The sequence below is a fragment of the Macaca thibetana genome, chromosome 6 (assembly GCF_024542745.1).
Source record: "Macaca thibetana thibetana isolate TM-01 chromosome 6, ASM2454274v1, whole genome shotgun sequence".
NCBI classification, from domain to species: Eukaryota; Metazoa; Chordata; class Mammalia; order Primates; family Cercopithecidae; genus Macaca; species Macaca thibetana.
In genome coordinates, this window is record NC_065583.1 from 165,353,945 (window position 1) to 165,378,127 (window position 24,183).

General features: G+C 39.4%; 2 protein-coding genes across 5 annotated transcripts in view; both read left to right on the forward strand.

The window, feature by feature from the left end:
- Positions 1-24,183, forward strand: part of CTNND2 (catenin delta 2) — a 935,738-nt gene that overhangs the window by 527,990 nt on the left and 383,565 nt on the right. For all 4 annotated transcript variants that reach the window (XM_050794061.1, XM_050794059.1, XM_050794060.1 and 1 more), the window contains one exon: positions 12,018-12,212. In XM_050794061.1, the coding sequence (XP_050650018.1) occupies positions 12,018-12,212 (195 nt within the window). The remainder of the gene's footprint in view (positions 1-12,017; positions 12,213-24,183) is intronic.
- DAP (death associated protein) overlaps positions 1-24,183 on the forward strand; it is an 840,643-nt gene that overhangs the window by 136,659 nt on the left and 679,801 nt on the right. The gene's annotated exons all lie outside the window — the stretch shown is intronic.

Consider the following 24,183-nt stretch of genomic DNA (forward strand, 5'->3'; position numbering starts at 1 on the left):
CAGTGTTCAAGACAATTCTAAGTTGGCACCCCCTGACAAACATCTCTCCTACCAAAATGGTGACCCTGTAGCCAGTGCTTACTCTAAGAGGTGTTCTCTTGAAGAAACTTCAAGACTTCTGTTATAGATGCTGGTTTACATTAGATAGTACAGGCGTATGGAGTGGTAAGGAAGTCGGGACTGCTCCTCCAACCCCCACCACTCATTCTGAAGGAAGACTGCCAGTCTGAATGCCCTGCCTTCCCCTCCAGAAATTCTAACTCAAGAATGCACAGTGGCAAATATTGCCCTTGATACTGTGGAAAGAAGCTGTCACTGGGTTTTTCTTTCTCAAATATGATAAATTATCAAAGATTACTGAGGAATTGGAAAGAATTAGTGGCATGAAAAAGAGAGACCAAAATAGAAAATTGATGTAGAAAAGGGAAGTCAGTATTTATTTCTCTTTAGAATAAGAAATACACACACACAGTCACACACACACAGATATATGAACACACACACACATGCACGCACACACACACACACACAAAGGCATTCATTATTCAGGTCTTAAGCTCAGCTAGTTAGAAGCAGATAATGCCACAGTTTTTTCTATGGCTGAGTCAGGGTCTTAGTCTGTTTGGGTTGCTATAAAAAATATCATAAATTGTGTAACTTACAAACAACAGAGATTTATTTCTCATAGTTCTGGAGGCTGGAAAGTCCAAAACCAAGGTGGTGGCAGATTCATTGTCCCATGAGGGCCCACTTTTCGGCTCATAGGTGGCCCCTTCTTGCTGTGTCCTCACCTGGCTCTCTCTGGAGTGTAAGGGCACTAATCCCACTCATGACAGGTCCACCCTCATGACCTCATCACCTCCCACAGGCCCCACCTCCTAACACCATCACATTGGGTGTTAGCTTTCAACATAAGAACTGGGGGCCGAGGAGAGCACAAACATTTAGACCCTAGTAGTCAGTTCGCTTGTTGTTATTCACATGACCAAAAACAGTCCCCTTCCCCCAACTTGGAAGCTTTTCTCAGATATGTAATATTTACTGTATGTAGTCAAAACAAATTGACTTTCTGTACTAGAAAGCATCACTAACATCACTAGGGTACCATACCAGTTGGTTGTTTAACAGTATATTCTCTGGATAATGACAACATTTGAAAAAGGAGATGGGAGAATTTTAGCTATAGATTGGTTTCATCAGTTTTGTATTGAATTAGAAAATTAATGTTTTAATGAATACAACTGCTATTCAAATGATCATTATATGTACATAACCCAATACATAATTGAACTTTAAAATCTAAGTGCACACACACATATTAAAGCTTTTGAGAGGAAAAGAATCAAAGGAAAATTTTAGTTCTCCTTAGAACTGTTTATTACACAACAGACTTCCTCTCTTCTCCAACTCGTTTTATATATGCTGAATATTATGTTGAATAAAATAATAAAAATTAATAAAATATTGATATAGAGAGGTTATAAAATGTAAGTACAGAGAATTACTGATCTGTGAGGCTGTTTGTCATTTCCTCCCTTTAAATTATGCTGAGAGTTAGGGTGTCTTTTTCTTCTGGAGTTATGACAGAGGTCACTCTGTGAGTGTTGGTGAAAGATACAAAGCAGTAGAAAAATGATATGGGGAGAGTACATTTTAAATTTGCATTTTAGAAGCTAAATGTCTGATTGTTTAAAGGGAATTTGTGCAGCCTACCTATGACTTATCTTACACAATCTGAGGAAAAAGGCCTCTGTTTAGGGTGTTGAGATGTAAAACATCTTAGTTTACATGTTTTTCAAAATATTTGAACCCATTTACAAAGATTACTGCATGTTTAATCCTATTCTTGCCTGTTAAGCTTATTCTTGTTCATACTTGAAAAGTTCATCTGTACCCCGTTGATGGGCAGAAGCCACATAATCAGAAATGAACAGTTAGCTTAGTTCCCACAGCAGTCAGCACTATGGAAAGCAGAATGGAGACTTCTGGGCTCCCTGAAGCTTCAGCCCACAGGTCTGGCCTGCTTTGCATCTTGATGTAACAACAACAACAACAAAAGTAGATTGGGAGCACCTTGTTCTGGATTTTTTCCATGGAAATATTCATCATGATCCATAATAATGAGGTCTGGAAGCCAGACTCCAGATGCACTGTTGGAAAATTGCACTGATGGGGTATTGAGACACAGCTGTTGAGAAATAAAATGCCACTCACTGGTAAGGAAGAATATCTGTGTGAATATGGCCATTAAAACTCTGGTAAGTGACTCGTTAATAAAGTACCAAGGCATAGATTGCCCTGCATCTGTAGTTCATCAGGACAATCAGAAGTTTGTGGTGATGAAGACTCTGGGTCCACTCCTCCCATTAACTACCAGAAGCTACTCCCAGGGACGAGAAGTAGTTTGAAACAAATCTTAAATACAAGGCTTCTCTCAGGTAAAAATTAACCTTCACAGATTAAATTTCTTTACATGCTTATGTCAAAAGACTTCTAAGTCTGAAGTCAAATCATGTTGCTCTTCTGTACAAAGATACTGCAAATTCCAAATTTTGATCACTCCATAATTTCCTATTCTACCTGGTCTCAGCTGAGAAGGGTTTAGGGTGCCTGGGTAGAGTCTTTCTAGGGGTCTTTTCCGTATCTTCAGTCAGGACTGTCTCTCACTCGAAGGGTATGGCTACAGTAGTTCTTTATAGCAAGAGTTCACAAGACACACATGGTTGTCACAGCACTGACCCCACCCTCCTCAGACATCACGCTTGATCCAGCCCAGAGACCTGCAGAAGGAAAGGGAAAAGGCAGAGGCAGGAAATGTCCTGCCATCTATGCCTGGCCACAGCCTGTGACCTCCCAGGGACTTCCCAGCAGGAGGCATGCTAGGATCGTGCCCCTAGGTGTAGCGTGCTAGGGGCAAAAAGCAGCCTCTACTTTTAAAGATACCTGCAAACTTCCGACACTAAAACCTCATCTAAGAAGAAGTTCCTTCCTTCCCTCACTTTCAGGAATTGATATTTCTGGGGATATTCTGAAGCTCCAGCCTTAAAGGGTCTGTTGAGGACCAAACCTTGACACATGCTCCTCAAGATGGAGCCATCTAGCCCCACATCTACTAGTTTGACCCCTAGCCATCCAGAGCTTGGATGCTTCTTGGAGACACCTGGAGAATGTTTGAGCTGTTCCATTCCCTGGGCCCCTCCCCTGAGGTCCTGGTCTGGAGTGCACCCACAGCATTGCTCCTCTTTAAAAAGTCTCCCAGACAAATGCCATGCATGTTCTTTCAGGGTTGAGAGGCCCTGCGCTATCCTTACATATGTGTGTATTGTGGCAATGCAGGGAACCTAGATACTTGCCTCTCCAGAATCACCCAAGAAACACCATAATCATAGCAAAAATGTTCCAGCCCACCCATGTCTAAAAAATCCACCCTGACCCAGACATGGTGGTCAGTCCCCTGTAGTCCCAGCTACAGGAGAGACTGAAGTGTGAGGATCACTTGAGCTCAGGAGTTTGAGACCAACTTGGACAACGTAGTGAGAAGCCTGTTTTCCTAACAGTTTGGGAATAAATGCTTGTGGTTAAAAAGAAAGTACAGGAACAAGGGGCAACAATGTACTGTCTTAAAAAAAGTCCACTCTGAAAATGGAAAGATGCTCTTTCCCCACTAGAAGTGACTCTTGCCCCAGCTATCCTGCTCATTAAGGCCTTTGAAGTCCCCCTGGTGTGGGGCCTGGCCAACTGTAGCTAAGATCAGTTGCTCTGCAGCAGCTGATAGAATGGTCACAGTTGTCATGGCCAGCACAGCTTGTGCTTGCAGAGCCCAGGCTCATGAGCACCTGCATTGCTAGTGTCTAGCTATACTCTTGACCTGTGCCTTTCTTGAGGCCGCTTGTGTTTGCCTAACAAAGCAGGGGTGCTGGGCACAGTGGATCACACTCATAATCCTAGCACTGAGGCAGGTGAGACCATGGCATTGATGGTCTGTCTCCGGGACTCCTAGTGACCAGGTATGTATTCATAGCTAGACAAATATGTCCTAGCTTCTCAAAGGGTGGTCCGTGGACCAGCAGCGCCAGCATTGCCTGAGAACTTGCTGGAAATGAAGAACCTCAGGCCCTTCCTCAAACCCATTGAGCCAGAACCTGCATTCCAATTAGGGCATTGATATGCATGTGGCATTTTGAAAAACACCAAAATACATGGCTAGTAAATTTGGTGCTACTTCGTATTTCCCGTGAGATAGGAAACCCAAAACAGATATTGGTTACACGTGTCAAACCATCCCTATGTACTTCGTATGTTTCACTATTACCAATACCAGCTTAGCCATAGGTTCCTACTGGTTCTTCATTAAGTTGGAGCCGTGCATGAGGGGTGGGGTGTTACACTCCATCCATGTCACTAGAGAGGAAGAACAACCGTCCACTGAAAGTAAAAACGCAAAGCTTGATACAGGACGTTACATTACTCATTATACTCCATTACCACTATCATTATGTTCCAGATGCCTGCCTGTCGCAAAAAGAACTGAACAAAAGAAGCCTGTTTCCCTAACCGTTTGGGAATAAATGCTTGTGGTTAAAAAGAAAGTTCAGGAACAAAGGGCATATACTTTTATAGGGATGAGATCACATGGACATGCTTACCATGATGTCCTGGGCAGTGATTTTGGCTGTTAAATTATTTTTGCTGGAAAGGATTTGAGTCCCAACAGTTGATAGTGTTCATTTTGTAAAAGGTGTGATGAGGTTTAATCATGACAATAAATTGTATTGGAAAACCTCATCAGGAAAGTCACAGGAACAAATTCTGTGTTTTGTACGCTGCCAGAGACTGCATAGTATTCAAGCTATTAGTGATAGCAGCAAAGCTGTACTAAGTTAGTACAATATAAGAAAATCTAGCATTTATGAAATATGATGGAGAATTTTTTTCTTTCCGAAAACAGATTTATAATAGGATCATTTTATATTATCGGATGGCCTGTTACACTGAAATTATTTGTTTCAGTGCAATTTTATCTTCGAAATCATGTGAATTAATAATGCTCCTTCCAAACCTAAGTCTGAAATACGGCTCTTAACCTATATGAGAAATGTGTCCTTATATCTTTACATTGATAACAACATGATATAAGATGTCAAATGAATTACAACAAATTAGTGATCATTTGCAAATGAAATTCAGTTGATAGGCTTGATTCAGAATACATAGGGAAATATTTTGGGGTCCTTGAAATAGCAGGTTTAATTTTTGAATTAACATAGGAGTAGGAAGGAGATTTTGGAGTTTTGGGTCAAAAGCAAAAATCAAGAATAAAATACGTCAGTCTCAGTAAATAGAGTTCAGAAGGAAGAATGTGAATGTGCCCAGTTCCTCATGGATACTCCTGAAGTAGCCTTTGAGGCACACCTTTCTTGATGTGCCTTCTCTGAGATAAGTTTTATCATGATGAGGTATTCCTCAGATCTAAGATGTAATATTTGCACACCTCTCAACAATTTACCTAGTACACATTTCTGAGATAATGTTAACCAAAGTTAAGTTAATTTTTGTATATCTCAAAGTGTTTATATGCTGATACCACTTTTTCCCCCTGAAGTTTTATGATAACAGGTATCAAGCCAAACATTTTAAGAGGTTCAAAGTCCAGAAAAGAGCTATTTCAAAGCCATCAACTATCAGAGAGTACAGGCTGACTACACTACCTGCAAAGCCATGTTGCCTAGCGATGCTGACCTGTCATCATGGGCCATACCCCTAAAATCAGGGTGTCCACAAAGGAACAACAGCAGTGTAGATTTCCAAGGGAAAAACTGGCGTCTAGTCCAGGCCCCACCCTTCTCTATAGAAGTTCCCTTTTGCCCTTCAAAGTTGTAGTTTCATTAATAATTAGCAATGCATTAACTGATTACACAATTTTTAAAACCTCAATTTTGTTTTGGACTTCTCTTCATATCATCAGAAATTTACTTTTTTTTTTCCGTACAACAGCACTTTATCTCATAATGAAAGAACTGTTCACAAGCACATTAAGCCTGCTCGCTCTGGCCATGTGAATACTATGTCGTTTAGATTCTTCTTTTTCTCCCTCCATCTCTTTGCAAATGAGCATTTGAAACTGAGTGCTAAATTTGAAGAGACCAGTTAAATAGCAGTATGTCCTTATAAACTATATTGATACTGCAAAATGAAAACATGCAAAAATATATTTCTTTGTAAAGGCAGGTGAATTTGCATTAAATTAGAGAGTCACAAATGATAAGAGTATATAAATAAAATAATATGAATTCCAATTAAAAAAAAACAGCATGGACCTGTTTTATTAATGTCGTAAAGTAATTGGCATCACCTGTATTAAGTGGAATTGTTTGAATAAAGCAACAAATGATAAATGGAAGGTGTAACACATTAGATGCTTATTTTTTGAAAATAAATATGCCCATCTCCTCTTTTTCTCCTTTATTTGGGACAGGATGGCTGATGGTGTGATCCCTGCATTAGAACCAGGAGGCTTGGGGGTGCCCATTAAAATGTACATTGATGCATCCCCACGTGGCTGACCTAATCGGAATCTCTTGGGGGTTGTATTCAGAAGTCAGCATCTTCAGCAAGTTTTCTAGACGATTCTTTGAGGAATAAACTAAGATTTGAGAATTAATCCTATTCTAAGGAATGAAAATTGAAATGCCAAAAAAAAAAAAAAAAAAAAAACCCAAGTAATTGGAGCTGAATTTTCAGCTATGCAGTTCTCCCAAGGTTGTGTGATCTCCCATTGAATGCTGCAAATCCTTCTGATAAAAATGTGTTTGCCATGAAATTTCAAAATTTTGAAATTTTGAGTTAAAAAAATCATTTTGTTCGTACAAGCAGTTGTAGTATGTACTCATAAAAATTTCATATACTTACTGGTGTTTCTTTTAAAGTCAATATTGTTTCAGTACATAAAATCACTTCTCTGTATATTCTGAAATCCTGGAGGGACGCTTCGTGTCTGCTGCTGGTTCCCTCTGCCTGAGAACCATACAGCTCTTTCTCTAGTGAGGCTCATTCTCTTACTGTCTGCAGCTCTCTGCTAAAATGTCAGATGCTCAGAAAGAACTTTCATGATCCCCCATCCAAGCACCACAACCTCCTGACACTTTGTCTCTCTTCTCACTGCCCTGCCTCATTTTTCTTCAACACCTTTACCTCCATCCTCCTGCATGTAATAACTTATTTTCAAAGCCAGGGACCTTGTCTGTCTTGAGCACTAGGACATCCTCAACTCCTGGAGATTCCCGGGCACTCGGGGAATGTGTTGAATGAATATATACATCCATAGGGATTAACTAGTACTTATAAATGATAGATGTAAAATCTAGTACATGAAAATTTAGTTGCAAATCATTGCAAAAATAATAAATACATTGTTTTGTTGGCCAAATGAAAACAGAGCCTTGTTGACCCAAGGAAAACATGGTGTGGAACAGGAACAGGCAAGACACAAGGCTGTGAGCCATATGTAGCCCTTTTCAGCTGTGCAATTTCTGGGCAATTTCTGTGCCCATTAAATTAATTATTTTCTGTGTCAAGAACCCCTGGAGATCTGTCACTGGCTTCCTACTGAATTAGCAGGTGTTTGTTATTTTCAATTTGGAGATTTAATTATGCCCTCTTCCTTTCTAAAAAGGATGGCACCTTTTTGTGGTCATTTCGGTGTTTTCTTTCCTTAGGAACTTCATTCATTCCTGCATTATTTTAAAAATAATCCATTAGAAAGCACACATTTTTAAGAAAAGATAAAACTATAACATTCACATTTTGCAATAATGCTTCACGAAATTATCTGAAAAATGACTGTTACTTAGATTATTTCAAATTGAAATCTTCAAGTTGTTTTTGAAATTTGGATAGTTTATGGTAAGAGGTATTCAACTATTTTGTCAAATCAAAAGATATATTTGCATGCGATGACAATTTATTGATTCAAAGATTCAGTGGCTTGAGGACACCTATTTTGATGTTGCTTTATCAATTGCACAGCACTTTCACACTTAATCTCTCTCATCTGATCCTCCAACAATACCACTTATATTATTATCGCTGTTTTTACACTTGAGGAAACGGGATCAAAGAGTTTGGTGAGTTTCCTGGGTTTATCCAGCTAGTTAGAGACAGATCTGGGACAGAATTCACATATTCTTATTTCGAGTTCTTTGGGCAAAAGTGACACAGGAAACAGCAGTAAAATTACTACTTTAAATACGATTTCTGTTTCCCTCAAGCTGTTGAACACCGACACCCCAAGGACACCTTTCACGTGTAGAATTTGAGGCTGAGCCATGTTGTCACGATTCCTCATGGTAGTTGTACATGGAAATGAGAACCAAGGAATAAATGTGTCAACATAGAAGCAGGCGATGTCTGAGGTCTTGTGCCCCTTCATTCTCCAGTGGTCCCTTCTGCCCACCTCGCTGAGTCCCTGGAGTCCATACCTCCCTCCCTGCCATCGGACTGAACCCTTTCCTCTCTGCCCCGACACCAACCCCACAGCCAAGTGGTCAGTCATCATGTAGGTTCTGAGCTGTGTAAGCATCCATTCAGGTCACCTATTGCTGCGGGGAAGAGGAGATGGCTGTGAGGTGCCATGGCAGGACATGTGGTAGTTCTTAGACAGCAAATGCCTCAGGCTTAGTCCTAGATCAGCTTGAAAGCCCTTCCCAGTTTTGGGGGGGCTCTCTGAACCTGTAGGAGCAGCAACCAGCACAGAATATATGTAGGGAAATTCCAATACCCGTTAGCCCTCCTGCATCATGAAATCTTCCTTAGCCTGTAAGCCGAGTACCCATGTTTCAGCTGTAAGTCTTCAGGCTCACTTTCAGAAATGCATGTATATGAAAAACTGCCAATGCCTGAGCTCTCTAGGCCCCAATTTTGTCCTGTGAAGAGAAGAAATAGGAAGAGCAAAACCCTATTATAAAATTGAGACATCAATGCTGGATGATGTAGGAATTGTTGCAGTAATTGATCAAATGCTTTATAGACACAGGTATTATGATTGCATGACATGATGTCTGTCATGGCAGGGGAAACCATCAGGGCAGTTGGTCTGGTCTGTGGCTCTACTTCCCCTTTTCTCTTTGGCTCATCCATGTTTTGGTTGCACTTTGCCATCTTGCAGGGTCTTGGTCAAGGCCAGGTTCCCAGGATTGTTCTCCACCAGCATAATGGGCAAGAACATCTGGCCTTGACATCTGTAACATTTTAGACAAAGTTGAATTTTCTCCAGCATTTTTTCTTGTGATAATAACAGAGTTCCAGTCCCTGGCAAAGACGTAAATTCCCATGAATGACGTTTTGAGTCCAGTGTGATGCTTGCGATTCACTTTCAAGTAGACCATAATGATGAAAGAAAATTGCTACTAAACAAAAGGACATTTTAGTTGAATCAGCAAATATATACACCATCTAATGACATTTTGTAGCAGATTCCCAGAAAACATTGTGTGAGAATTTTTTCCTTGAAATGGCCCCAAATAAAGTAGGCCTTGTTCGTATGCATCTAACATGTTCTTTCTTGAACACGGGTGGTAGAACACATGAATTCCAGCAGTGACATCTTTAACCTTTGTTTCCTTGGCTCTTTTTTTCCCCTAGTTCTCTGTGTCTCTCTTGCCAATAACTGTGCCCACCCTTGAGCAATCGAAACTTGATCACAGTGGATAAAAAGAAGTGTAAATCATGTTCTTTTTAAAATGCCTTATCTGATTCAGAACTATGCATAATGCTTACATATGTAACTGTATTTTGCACAAGCATTTACACAGGGAAACACTATGGGCTTATAGTTTTACTCAGAGCACTCTAATACGTAAAAAAGTATAGTGTCCTATTCAGATAGTTAATTTGATTATTATATTTGTAATAATATCAGCACATCAAAAGATGGATATCCACATAGATAGACTTTAAGATTCTTCCTCCTTGCCTAGCACCCTTGGTCATCAATTTGATTAATGGCACTCATGAAAATTTCTGAATGCCAAATAAATGCATGTAATAAGAAGATTTTTACATATACCCTAAGACCATGTTACCAGTTAAAAGTTCAGCAGATCCTCTCATTGGTCATCATTGGATGTTTTTTGATGCTTAGAATAAAGGAGTAATGATAAAGTAACAACTCTAAATGTACCAATGATGGATAACTTTTATTTATCTCTGCATTTGGATGTGATGACTGTTTTTGTTTTTTTTTAATTTTTACATTTTTAAATCCTTAGCAATATTTTCAAAACCTTCAGGAATAAGAATTGCCAACAGGAACGCAAAGTATATTGTACTTAAATATATTCCTGGAAAATATAAGCTTGAGATAATATTCAGAGTGCTGTTGGCATTTAATAAATCAGATGCAGTGAACCTAATTATGCAAAACAGTTATTTTGAATCTATCATTCATCGGAGCGCTATCTAAATCGGAATTTAATTACCAGCAAAGAGAAAAGTAAGGAACTTGCCTGCCCTGTCCCTTTCTCCTCCTCAGAATACTCAGTGGTTTTTGTTAACACTGAATTCATAGGGTTCTCACCACTTCTCCAATTATTCAGAAACGCTGTTTTCTGTGTACTTAAAGTAGCCCATGTTAAATATACCAGTAAAACATTTTTCTATTGGCAATTTAAAAAACTACAATGGCTTTTTTTCTCAAATATTCTAGACAAGAATATTACAATTTTGAGTTTATATGTTCCTGCCAAAACAGACCTAACGTCGAGCATTTGAAGACTTTGGCTTCGAAGTGCTCCCTGAGGAAGGCAAAATGGAAGGAGAGCTGTGGAGATATGGCCAAGATCGAGGAATCCCAGCACCCTGACATGTTAATCCAGAATGGAGAGGCTGAACTAGGGCTGCTGAAAGACAGTTGCCGGTTAAATCCCAGTGCTCCATGTGGGGATTAGTTGTAGGATGTAGCTGAAGGCTCATTCCCAAAATCAGCCGTTGTCTCCTTTGGTTCCTGTCTGTGTTCTGTATTCAGCATGGAAGACGCCACTTCCCCTTGATGCCCCAAGGCCATCTTATTGCCCCAATGCAAATGATTCCCCTGATGTTTCTGCTCCAGTGGTTCTGACTGTACCTCAGATAAAATATTGGCGCTCAGTCAGCGTCCTCTTTCCTGTCTGTCAAGCCAGCCTCTTCGCCCACCCTAAAGTCTTATTTCCTGATGTACAGAGGCTTCCTTTCTTCCAAGACCTTCTCATGGTTCTCTGGTCCATAGCATTGCCTCACATCAGCACCTCTTCCCATACCATGCAATGAAGTGACACAAATAAGGATTTATAAATACTACAAAGTGATGTGTAGCCGCAATTTATACATTAAACCAGTTAGTGGCAATCATTCCTAACTTTTTCAGAGAGAGGCAGGCTAAATGTAAATGCTTCAACTGAAGAGGGTCAGAGTAAAGGAAAATATAACTTTGTAACCTTTTTCTTTAATATCTGCTTCTCTCGGGGATTTAAGCTGTTTTAAGTTCAAACATTTTGGTTTATCCTTTTCCCAGGGAAATACTGCTGATGGGAATAAATTCTAGTTCATTTTTTAGGAACAACATCAAGATGGCTTTGCCATTGTAGCTCATCGTTTAAAATGATTTCTGTTGTACGATTTAAGCTGCAAGGACTATGGGCTAATAAGAGATTTTTAGGATTGACTATCTACCTGATTCCTTTACTGAAGAACCTAGCTACATTCATTAGGTTTTGAGAAAAATAACATTTCACCGGTCTTGTTCCATGTGGGTTTATCTCAGAAACATCATTTTTAGAGTGAGATCATGTTTGGTCGTGAAGCCAGGCAGCTGGGTGATGCCGATAAGCTGATTAGATTGACGTATTGCTGCCATTTCATGTTATTCATTTGATTTCCTGAGAATTTCAACAATTTTGTCCAAAAAATTTGAATATGTCTTTGATTAATCAAGTTCTGTGTGGAGGTTGCCTGAGCCTTGATGCCTCTCTGTTAATTTATTTCAGCTGGGTCTCGAGCCTCATATAGCAGCCAGCATGGGCACCTGGGCCCGGAGCTGCGGGCCCTGCAGTCCCCGGAACACCACATAGATCCCATCTACGAAGACCGCGTCTATCAGAAGCCCCCTATGAGGAGTCTCAGCCAGAGCCAGGGGGACCCTCTGCCGCCAGCACACACCGGCACCTACCGCACGAGCACAGGTGTGTAATCAGGACCCCACTGGGTGGCCCGTCCACAGGGGGTGGGCTCTGCATGGGAGCTTCAGTAACACTCCCAAATGAAAGGTGTGTCTGTGTGTCCACTGGCCCCACAAGCACTGTGACCTGCTTCTGTCAATGTCTGTAATGATAATGGTGGAAACAGAGTATGACTTTAATTGAGGCTACCTTGTTATAATCTGAACGAAAGGAGGCAAATGGCGATTGTAAGCTCATTTTGTCAAAGAGAAAAATTGAAAGAAGCAATACTAATGTTTATCAGATCATTATTCACTTATATAATGAATATAAGTACCCCGAGGACATAGTCATTCGTAGGACGTGAAAGACATATGCTTGATGATGGTAAGAGTTTTTTTTCATGATATTGTCTACCTATTTGACAAGCTTGGAACAAAAACATATTTGCTAAACATGTAGCATATTTTGAAAGGCAGACAATTTATTTCATACATACTAATAGATTGAATCACAGAATTATTGTGTGAAGGTTGGATGTTGGCAATTGCAAATGGTTCAATCAATTATATAGCTCTCCTAGATTAAATATATATTTTCAATTGAATACAGCCACAGGTCACATGACAAAACGCAAGTGTTTTCCAGTATCTGGAGCCATTGGCAACATAATCTGTCAAATGTCATAATTAGATTGCTAGAGAACACTTATCTTAACTCTAAAATCGATGTAATTAAAAACAGGTTGAGAACTGCATTTATTATCAAGCTGCACATTGCTAAGTAAACTGGAATGACTGTGTTGCTGGTCTGCAGACAGTACAGCTCTCTCCTTCTTTCCTAATGATATGTCTGTGCGCCAGCAGAGACTGAGGCTGGCAGAGCTGGCTCTCTGCTTCGGAACCTGGCACACAGATCTCTACATCCTCAGACTATTGGAATTTCTAGTGACCGCTAAGTAGAGCATGGCAATTTTCTTAAACTGCATTATGATGCTAAATTACATGCTTTGAAATCAAGGCGAGCCAAGCTGCTTTTATAGTTGATTATTGATATTTACATTACAGTATTTCACTGAATCATAGGGAGAAAGGCACAAAATACTCTTTATTTATTTTTGACATCATAAATGCCACCCCATATTAATAATACATCCCTTGGTTTTCATGGAAAAGAATGCCCATTTATTCTTCTGTCAGATTTTTTTTCACCTTCAGCCTGTTAGATCCACTCCTGCCTGGAGGTGGGTTACTTTAGCATTTAGTTTTGCATGTTATTAAGTAAGGTAATTTTATTTTTATGCACATCTTATAAAAGAAGAAGATAACCACAGTGACATTCAATATCTAATTTGAATAAAAACTGACAACAAAAGAGATTATGTTGATTCTCTGTTCCATATTCATATGCTCTTAGAATTATCCCTTATTAATAAACTTCCAGGAACTTAATGAAAAATTAGCTACATAAGAAAAAGAAAAAAAGAAACCTTCATTCGTCTATATCACATTAAACACAGGGAAGATATCCACACTTAAAAAAAAAAAAAAATCTAGTGTGATAGTGTTTTCTCTGAGTCAGCGTCAATGAACAATGACCCATGGACCAGTTGTAGGTCACCATCTGTTTTAGTAGTGCCCATGAGCTAAGAATGATGATTGCATTTTTAAATGGTTGGGGAGGGAAATCAAAAGATGATTAATGTTCTGTAATATGTTAAAATTATATGAAGTTCAAACTTCAGTATCCATCAATAAAGTTATTGGGATGCAGCCATACCCATTCATTTATTTATCATCCACGGTGGCTTGGGCCCTGCAGGGGCAGAGTGAAGTGCCCGTGACAGAGACCATATGGTTGGCAAAACCAAGAATATTTACTATCTGGCCCTTGACAGGAAAAATTTGCTGTCCCCTGCTCCAAGCCATCAATGGAGAGCTATCCAGAATGAAGAAGTGTTTTTTTCCTACCGCCTATGAGGAAGGCAGTAGTACCGTCTAACTGCTTCAAAGGTGAAACCCATTTGCTGGGGGCTTTTCCTGGTAATAGCTGTGGCAGAGACGTGCTACGATTGTGACATTCAGATGTCCAAGACCCCAACCCAGCCTGCACCTTTGAGCTTAAGGCAATTTTGAGAAAACATGCTGATTGACATAATACCATGGAAATTTCCAGAAGTGCCTGGATGACCTCTTAGGACCACAAGTGGAGGAGGAGAAGCTACCTCTCTCCAGCTCCTAAGCATAAAGCCACAAACTCTCTCTTCCCTGCATCCAACAAGGTTACCCCTGTGTCTATACCTGATTCATATAATTTCATGTCTTCACATTTTCACAGCCACAGAAACTGTATCACAACCTGAATGAATGAGACAATGCCTTTAATATGTGTATATGTCTCTTTATTTAGATATTAAAGACATCATGTATATTAAATTCTGTCTAGTATAACACCCATAAAAATGGAGATTACAAAGAAGTAAAGATTAAATATAGTTATCCAGTAGCCGTAAACAAACATTATAAGTTTGCTTCCAAGAATCTTTGTGGGGGTCATCTGTGTTGTACATACCCCTACCCTGGAGACCACTGGTACAGACCTCTAAGAGACTTGCAGGCCTAAAGCAGATACCCTAATTCCTTCAAAGAAGAGGACGGGTTCTTATGAGGCCTACCAGACTTAAAATGTTCATGGCCTCTGGCTCTTAGCTCAGATGGGTGGCTGAGGGAACTGGAGCAACTGGTCTTATCTTTCTGCCCTTAAGAATAGACCACCAGCTGGAGGTCTTTCAGCACAATTCATAAAGCATTTCCAGATGATACTGCAAGAGAAGTGGGGCAGGAAGATCGAAGGCCAGTTGCTTCCCTTCCAGGGGTCAACACTTGGGAATGAAGAAAAGTAGACATGCCTCAACAATTAGGGAATTATTAGATGGTGTCATAGAAACAAGCATGCGAGGCTGGACAAACAATGGCAAGATGAAGAAGAAAGGGCTGGAGGAGAGATGGAAAAAGATGGTGGTAGGTGGAGCCTAAAAGGAGAAGCTAACTGAGAAATCCCCTTTGGTGGGGACACATGTAGCTTGTAACTGCTTCCAAGGAGTGTGTCAAATGCTTTGGGTATTTTACCAACCCCCAGAACAGTCCTTGGAAGGAGATGCTGTTACGATACTCAATGCTTGCTTTTTGGATCAGAAAACCAAGGCAGAGATGTTGAGTGATATGCCAAGGTCACACAGGTTGTGTGGAACCAGCCTTTAAACCTTCATAGAGGCTGGGCATGGTGGCTCACACCTATCATTTGAACACTTTGGGAGGCCTAGATGAGAGAATTGCTTGAGCCTAGGAGTTCAAGACCAGACTGGGCAACATAGTCAGACCCCATCTCTATTAAAAATAAGCAAATAGGCCAGGTGCAGTAGCTCCCACTTGTCATCCCAGCACTTTAGGAGGCCAAGGCGGGTGGATCACTTGAGGTCAGGAGTTTGAGACCAGCTTGGCCAACATGGTGAAACCCCGTCTCTACTAAAAATACAAAAATTAGCCAGGCATGATGGCAGGCACCGGTAATCCCAGCTACTCGGGATGCTGAGGCAGGAGAATCACTTGAAGCCGGGAGGTGGAGGTTGCAGTGAGCCAAGATCACGTCACTGCACTCCAGCCTGGGCAACAAGAGCAAAACTCCATCTAAATAAATAAATAAATAAACAAACATTCATACTTAGGCAGTCTTACCCTAGATCCGGGGCTTCGTTGACTGCATTTGTAAAAATCATCATTTAAAAACAAAATAGACAGACATTTATTTTCATCTGTGGAGCTTAATGGTCTTCTATATCCTGTTAAATAATATCTGTTGAAGATACTCTGTGTGCTAGATATACTGGCAGATTCAAAGAGGTTTAAAATCTACTCCTTGTCCTTAAGCATGTTCAATTTTGTTTCAGATAAAGACATAAACATCTGAAAAATTAACCAATATTGGAAGGTAATATACAGGCTACGTGCATATTTCAAAAAAACCCGAAGACATTGAAATGAGAGATTGAGTTGCCCCTCACTCTTCTGCTCATGTCCCCGCTAAAGTGGCCTTCCTCTCTTTTATGGGTAGCAAGTCGGGTCATAGAAAGGTATGGATGTGAATGGAATCACACCAAGGGAAAGTATGAGTGTGATCACTCATTCAGTGCTACAGCTGTCCTCTCTACCAGCTCGGGTTCATGGGCGTGACTCTGGCTCTGGTGGCCAATCTACTTTTTCTGCCCTGCTCTGCCCCATGCTGACCTCACCCCTGGGCTTTCCTTACTCAAAACACCACTAAGGTTATCCTGAGTAAGAGACCATTCTAGGGCTGAGAGAGAGGCAGGGAGATGACTGCACAGAGAAGACCAGAAAAAAACTTCAGACATTGAAGATAAGACATGTTAGATCCCTTAACTTTCCCACCAAAGGGGATTTCTTAATTAGCTTTTCCCCTAAGATTTCACCTACCGCCATCTTTTCCCATCTCTCCTCTAGACCTTCCTTCTTCATCTCTCCTTTCTTCTTAGCTGTCACAAGTAATCCATCCACGCCTGTTACTTTATTATGAAGACTAATTTAAATCTTGGGTACCAGCTCAGATGAGAATTACTGTCTACCTTTTCATAGTCAAACAGGTCCTCCAGGCTTTCCTAACCCAAAGAGCTACCTGCCCATAATGTTAGAGACCTCCTAAGCATGAATATAGGAACATCTATGTAATGTTCAAGGAGCAGGGTGCCCAAGTCCTACTCCACACCTCTCCTGTACTCCGGGCTTGTGGATGGTGACAGAAACAAATTTCACTATTGACACAGGAAATAAATAGGATTTCATGAAGCTGAACAGGCATGCCATCACCCAAGGCTGTGTTAGAGAACATGGTCTAAAGGGGGTCCCCATCCTCCCGCCCCAGACCTAACTCTGCCAGCCATTGCAAGATAAGAGCCAAAGACCTTTGTCCCTCACCTAGGTCCAGCAGAAGGATGTGGGCTCTGGGAACAGCACTGCCTGCATCCCTGGTCCCAGGCTTGGAATAGGGAGGCAGATATAAAGTGCTTTGAACAGGGAGGCAGATAGAAAGTACAGCAGGGCCCACATGCCCGAGGACTCCAAGAGGGAGACAGAGCCAGCGTGGTGGCTCCAGAGATCTGGCAGCCTAGGAAAAGGTGAAAGGGTCACTTTGTGCCACAGAGTGGTCCCTGGTTCACAGAGCTCCCAGAGAGTACCCATCACCAGACATGACAGCCACATCTTTCTTGCAGGACCATTCACAGGGGGAGGGGGTAGTATAACAGAGAGGAAGGCCACCAGTGTCCTTTCCCTAGTTGAAGAAGCAGAATTGTGTGAACTGCAGCAGAAATGACAGACTTACTTTTACATGACCATCCCCCCAATATTTGGGCATTTATGTCCTGCATGATGAAAATGTAAAGAGGCACAAGTTTAACTAAGGTGTCTATTTAGATAAAATATACATTTCATCTGAGATGAGGCTTGTTAAAACCAGAGCTTATAAAATAAGGAGTACAGTGAAACAAGGAATGTGTGGGCCTCATGAATTTGCTTGTGGTAAAGTCTATTAAGCAGAAATAAATAACATGAATTTTTATTTCAAACTCAAACATATGAATGACTGTCAAATTAGGAGTTATTTGATCAACACAAACACTTGACTCTGACAACCCCTTAAACGCATTTTTATAAACCAGTGAAAATGGCCAGCATCTGCTGTGATGATAGTCAGATGGATTTTCTTTTGGATAAATGCTATTTGAAGTGAGTGTTGAAAACAAGCTTTCTGTGATGTATGTGTCAGCTTGTAATAAAGAAAGAATTATCATAGATATGTTGCAAGGAGCAAACCTGCTAAATATCTTCAATGACATGACAAGTACTGCAACATAAAAGGAAAAAAGACTGTGGTGAAAATAGTTACACAAGTGGAGAAAATAGTCTTTAAAAAAAAACTGAATCCTCTGCAAGAAGAGCCCAGTGTCTAATGAAGTGATAGAGGGATTATGTAGGACCTGCATGTTCATAAAATCGTATTACTGTTATTCATTGTGATATAAATAATAGTCCTAGTATCAAAAATATTTTAATTAAAATTATTTGAGTTCACAAATACGTGACTTATCAGTAGTTTATTACTTATTAAGTGCTGTTACTTAAAATTTTTAAATCAAGTGCTCCCTATTGGAGCAAGTCGAATAAGATACTCCATAACCTATTAGTTAAAATTTTCACCTTTTTTAGGCTAAAAAATTAAGGTCCTAGTCAGAAATTTTAAATCAACCCAAAGATAAATGTCATCTTAGAACGAAGGAGAAATTTCAGATGCTTACCTGTGTGGATTCACTTAAAAAGGTATAAATAAGAAGTCTAATTGTTTAGTTGAAGGAAGACAGAGCGTTTGATGGGAGAACAGTTTATTGGTAAAATTCAAAAATATCGTAACTGTCGTCCCTTTGTACAGATAGATCATGAAACCATGTTTATTAATGTCACGTCAACTAGGGATACACATACTGAAAATTGCAAAGCTGGCCTTGACCTGGATGATGCACCCCAATTACTGGAAGATGTGTCACCTCATACGTGGAATTATGTCATTAAGCATAGCAATGTTGAAAAGAATAGAAGCCAAGTATTAGATTTCAACTGCACATTGAATGGGGCTTCATATAATATAATACCAAAAGCTGGAACTAAAGAATAATTAAGACATTACCAGAAGACACAGCACTATGGAACCATAATTACACATTAGCAGATTCTGCCCTCAACACCAGACATGCTCTATCAGTTAAAATTATAATAGAAAAAGCTCTCAAATTTTAAAAATTACTCATTTAATTTTTTAATTGACACATTGTAATGACACATGTACATGTTCATGGGATACAATTGGATGTTTTGATACATATGTATGCTGTATACTGAGGATCCAGTCAGGGCAGCGTGTGTATCCATCACCTCACGTGTTTGTCGTGTCTTTGTGGTGAGAACATTCAAAAGCCTCCCCTCTAGCTATTTTGTAATTCGCAATATTTTACTGTTAACTATAGTCACCCTACTATGCAATAGAAGCACCAGAATTCACTTTTCCTGTCGCATCGTAACTTTGTACCCATTGGCCATTCTCTCCCCTGTTCATCCTCCTCCCCTCCCCAGTCTCTGGTAACCACTATTCTATTCTCTGCTTCTATGATATCAGCTTCTTTTTTAGATTCCATGTTTGAGTGAGATCATGTGATATTTCTCTTTCTGTGCCTGGATTAGTTTACTTAGCATGATGTCCTCCAGGCCCATCACTGTTATCACAAATGACAGGATTTCATTTTTCTTAAATGGCTGAATAGCATTCTGTTTTGTATATGTGTTACATTTTATTTATCCATTCACCCATTGTTGGACACTTAGTTTGATTCCATATCTTGGTTATTGTAAATAGTGCTACAATAAACATGTGAGTGTGCAGGTATCTCTTTAACATGCTGATTTAATTTTCTTTGGGTATATACCTAGGAGTGAGATTGCTGGATCACATGGTAACTCTATTTTTAATTTTTTGAGGAACCGACATACTGTTTTCCATAGTGGCTGAACTAGTTTATAATGCCATGAGCAGTATATAAGTGCACCCTTTTCTCCACATCCTTGCCAACACTTTTCTTTTTTTTTTTTTTTTTTTTTTTTTTTTTTTTTTGAGACGGAGTCTCACGCTGTTGCCCAGGCTGGAGTGCAGTGGCGCGATCTCGGCTCACTGCAAGCTCCGCCTCCTGGGTTCACGCCATTCTCCTGCCTCAGCCTCCTGAGTAGCTAGGACTACAGGCGCCCGCCACCGCGCCCGGCTAATTTTTTGTATTTTTAGTAGAGACGGGGTTTCACTGTGGTCTCGATCTCCTGACCTTGTGATCCGCCCGCCTCCGCCTCCCAAAGTGCTGGGATTACAGGCTTGAGCCACCGCGCCCGGCCTCACTTTTCTTTTTCTTTTTGACAGTAGCCATTCTAACTGGAGTGAGGTAGTTTTTGTGGTTTTGATTCACATTCCCCTGATAACTAGTTATGTTTAGCCTTTTTTTATATACCTGTTGGTCATTTGTATGTCTTGTATTGAGAAATGTTAAGTAAGGTCTTTTGCACATTTTAAAATCAGGTTATTTAGGGTTTTTGTTTTGTTTTGTTTTGCTATTGAGTTGTTGCAGTTTCTGATACATTCTGGATGTTCACCACCTGTCAGATGTATCATTTTTAAATATCGTTTCCCATTCTATAGATTGTCTCCTCAGTCTATTAATATTAATAGCTTGCTTATTAATATTAATATTACTTGTGCATTTGAGGTCTTATTTTAAAAATTCTTGCCTAGCCCAATGTTATGAAGCATTTTACCTATGTTTTCTTCTAGTTGTTTCAAAGTTTCTGGTTTTACATTTAAGTCTTTAACCCATTTTGAGACGATTTTTGTATATGCTGAGAATTAGGGGTCTAGTCTCATTCCTCTGCATGTGGATATCAATTTTCTCAACACTGTCTATTGAAAAGATCATCTTTTCCCCAATGTAAGTTCTTGGTACCTTTGTTGAAAATAAGTTGGCTGTAGGTGCATGAATTTATTTCTGAACTCTCTAGTCTGTTCCATTAGTCTAGTGTCTGTTTTTCTGCTAGTGCTGTGCTGTTTTGGTTACTCTAGCTTTGTCATATATTTTGAAGTGACATAGTGTGATGCCTTCAGTTTTGTTCTGTTTACTCAAGATTGCTTTGGCTATTAAGAGCCTTTTTTTGTTGTTTTCTTTTCATACAAATCTTAGTATAGGTTTTCTATTTCTATGAAGAATATCTTTGGTATTTTGGTAGGGATTGTAGTAAATCTGTAGATCACTTTGGGTAGTATGGCCATTTTAACAATATTAATTATCATAACCCATGAGCATGAGATATATTTTCATTTATTTGTGTCCTCTTCTATTTCTTTAATTGAAGATTGATAGTTTTCAGTGTAAAGACCTTTTATCTCCTTAGTTAAGTTTATTTCTACCTATCTAATTTTTTGTAGCTATTAATATTATACATAAAATTATTTTCTTGATTTTTCAGCTAGTACATTTCTGTACAGATAGTGTATAGAAGTGCTACAGATTTTCACGTGTTGATTTGGTGTCCTGCCATATTATTGAATTCATTTATTAATTCTAACAGGCTTCGTTTTATGTGTGGAGTCTTTAGGGCTGCCCATTTATGTGATCATGCCATCTGCAAACAGAGACAATTTGACTTTCTCCTTTAGAGTTTGAATGCTTTTGTTTTTGTTTCTTGCCTAATCACTCTGACTAGGACGTCCAGTACTGTGTTGAATAGAAGTGGTGAAAGTGGGCATCCTTGTCTTGTTCCCGACCTTAGAGTAAAAGCTATTAGCTTTCCTTTTGTTCAGTATGATATTAGCTGTGGAATTGTGGGTTTGTCGTGTACGGCTTTTATTGTGTTGTGGTACATACTTCCTATACCTAATTTGTTGGGAGTTTTTTTGTTTTATCATGCAGGGATGTTGAATTTTACCAAATTCTTTGCAGAATCTATTGAAATGATTATATGGTTTTCATCCTTGATTCTATTAATGTGATATATCACATTTATTTATTTCCATGTGTTAAATCATTCTTCCATCCATGGGATGAATCCTATTTGATCATAGTGAATGATCTTTTTAATGCGCTGTTGCATTTCTAGTATCTTGTTGAGAATTTTGATATCTATTGTTCATCGGGGATGTGGGCCTATAGCTTTCTTTTGTTGTGTTCTTGTCCAGTTTTGCTGGCCTAGTAAAGTGAATTTGGAAGTGTTCCTTCTTTAATTTTGTGGACTAGTTTGAGGAGAATTGGTATTAGTTCTTTAGACATTTGGTAGAAATCAGCAGCAAAATCCTGGGCTTTTTTTTTTTTTTTTTTGATAGGAGACTTTTTATTACTCATTCGATTTTATCACTAATTATTGGTCTATTGAGATTTTCTCTGTCTTCCTAATTTAATCCAGGTAGGTTGTATGTGTCTAGGCATTTATCTGTTTCTTCTGTTATCAAATCTGTTGGCGTGTAATTGTTCCCAATCATCTCTTACGGTTTTGTCTCTTTTTTGCCTCTGATTTTATTTAATTAAGTCTTCTCTCTTTTGTTCTTAGTCTTGCTGAAGATTTATTGATTTGTGTATTTTTTTGAAAAAACAAACTTTTCATTTTGTTGATCTTTGGAATTGGTGTTTAGTCTCTGTGTTGTTTATTTCTGTTCTTACCTTTATTGTTTTCTTCTTTCTTCCAATTTTGAGTTTAGGTTGTTTTTGTTTTTCCAGTTCCTTGACGTACACCATTAGGTTGTTTATTAGAAATCATTCTTCTTTTTGGATATGGGTGTTTATTGCTATAAACTCCTTCTTATAACTGCTTTTGTTGTGTTCCATAGGTTTTGGTAGGATGTGTTTCCATCCTCATTTATCACAAGGAAATTTTTAATTTGACCTTTAATTTCATTAAATTGTTGATTGATTGGTTCAGGAGCATGTTAATTTCCATATACTTGTAAAGTTTCCAAAGTTTTTCTTGTTGATTTCTAATTCAATAGTGTTTTTGTCAGAAAAGATACTTGATGTTGACTCTGTCTTCTTAAATTTGTTAAGACTTGTTTGTGGCCACATATGATCTATCCTGGCGAATATTCCATGTGCCCTTGAGAAGAATGTGTATTCTGAAGCTGTTGGATGGAATGTTCTATAAATGTCTGTTAGGTACCTTTGGTCTGGAGTGTAGTTTAAGTCTGATGTTTCCTTACTGATTTCTCTCTGGATAATTTGTCCATACTTGAAAGTGGGGTTGAAGTTCCCTACTGTTTATATATTATAGTCTCTCTCTTCCTTTAGGTCTAATAATAATTTTCTTTATTCTAAAATGTATTTTTATGACTGTTCTTGGAAATTTTCTCAGAAATGTTGCAAGTGTATAGACAAATGAATAGATCAAGATCAGCATGGAATACACTTGACATGGAAATGCTTATTTTTACAAAATAAAAAGGGTCACAGCACCTGTGGTTTTAAATCCACCAGATTCCAAGCTATATCCCTAATTTAAGGCCCTTAGCCAGCTGAGGTATTTTGTTGGAACACTTAAGCTTCCTTGGAGTTTCTTTTTGAGCCTCTTATTCAGCGGTGGACATTTGGATGCATAAAGAATATAATATACCTTTTATGCCATAACCACATATTGCCAAGTACTTGATGTAAAATCATTTAGTGCTTAAGATGGCAGAGCAAGTTTTTTCCACAGCTAATTCTGTTCTCAGCAAACTAGTTCATGTTTGAGAGCAAACCCAGCTCTATCGCCACATTGTTGAACCTCCTGTAAAACCACATGAATAATGCATCTCATCTCGTCTGGCTGTCTGGAGATTGGCAGCTAGGAAACCTGCTCAGGTTGCCCCATGCAGCCTCTCCTTCTGGCCTGCCTCTCTCTGTCCTGTGATGAGTTTGCTCCGTCCCCTCATCTCACTCAAGGTAAAGAAATAAGTCCACTGTGGATACATTAGCATTCTCCACCCAACCGCCCTATTTCCATTTTTATGGAAAATTCTATTCATTGACCTTCCCCTAAGCCCTTTCTGTCTTCAATTAAAGGAGATTCTTCTACATTTCTTTCCGAAGAAGAATCCAAAGAAAATGATAATACAATTTTTTTTCTTTCTTTTTTTTTTGAAATGGAGTCTTGCTCTTTTCGCCCAGGCTGGAATGCAATGGCATGATCTCGGATCACTGCAACCTCCATCTCCTGGGTTCAAATGGTTCTCCTGCCTCAGCCTCCCAAATAGCTTCGATTACAGGTGTTTGCCACCACACCCAGCTAATTTTTGTATTTTTAGTAGAGACGGGGTTTCTCCATGTTGGCCAGGCTGGTCTCGAACTCCTGACCTCGTGATCCACCCACCTTGG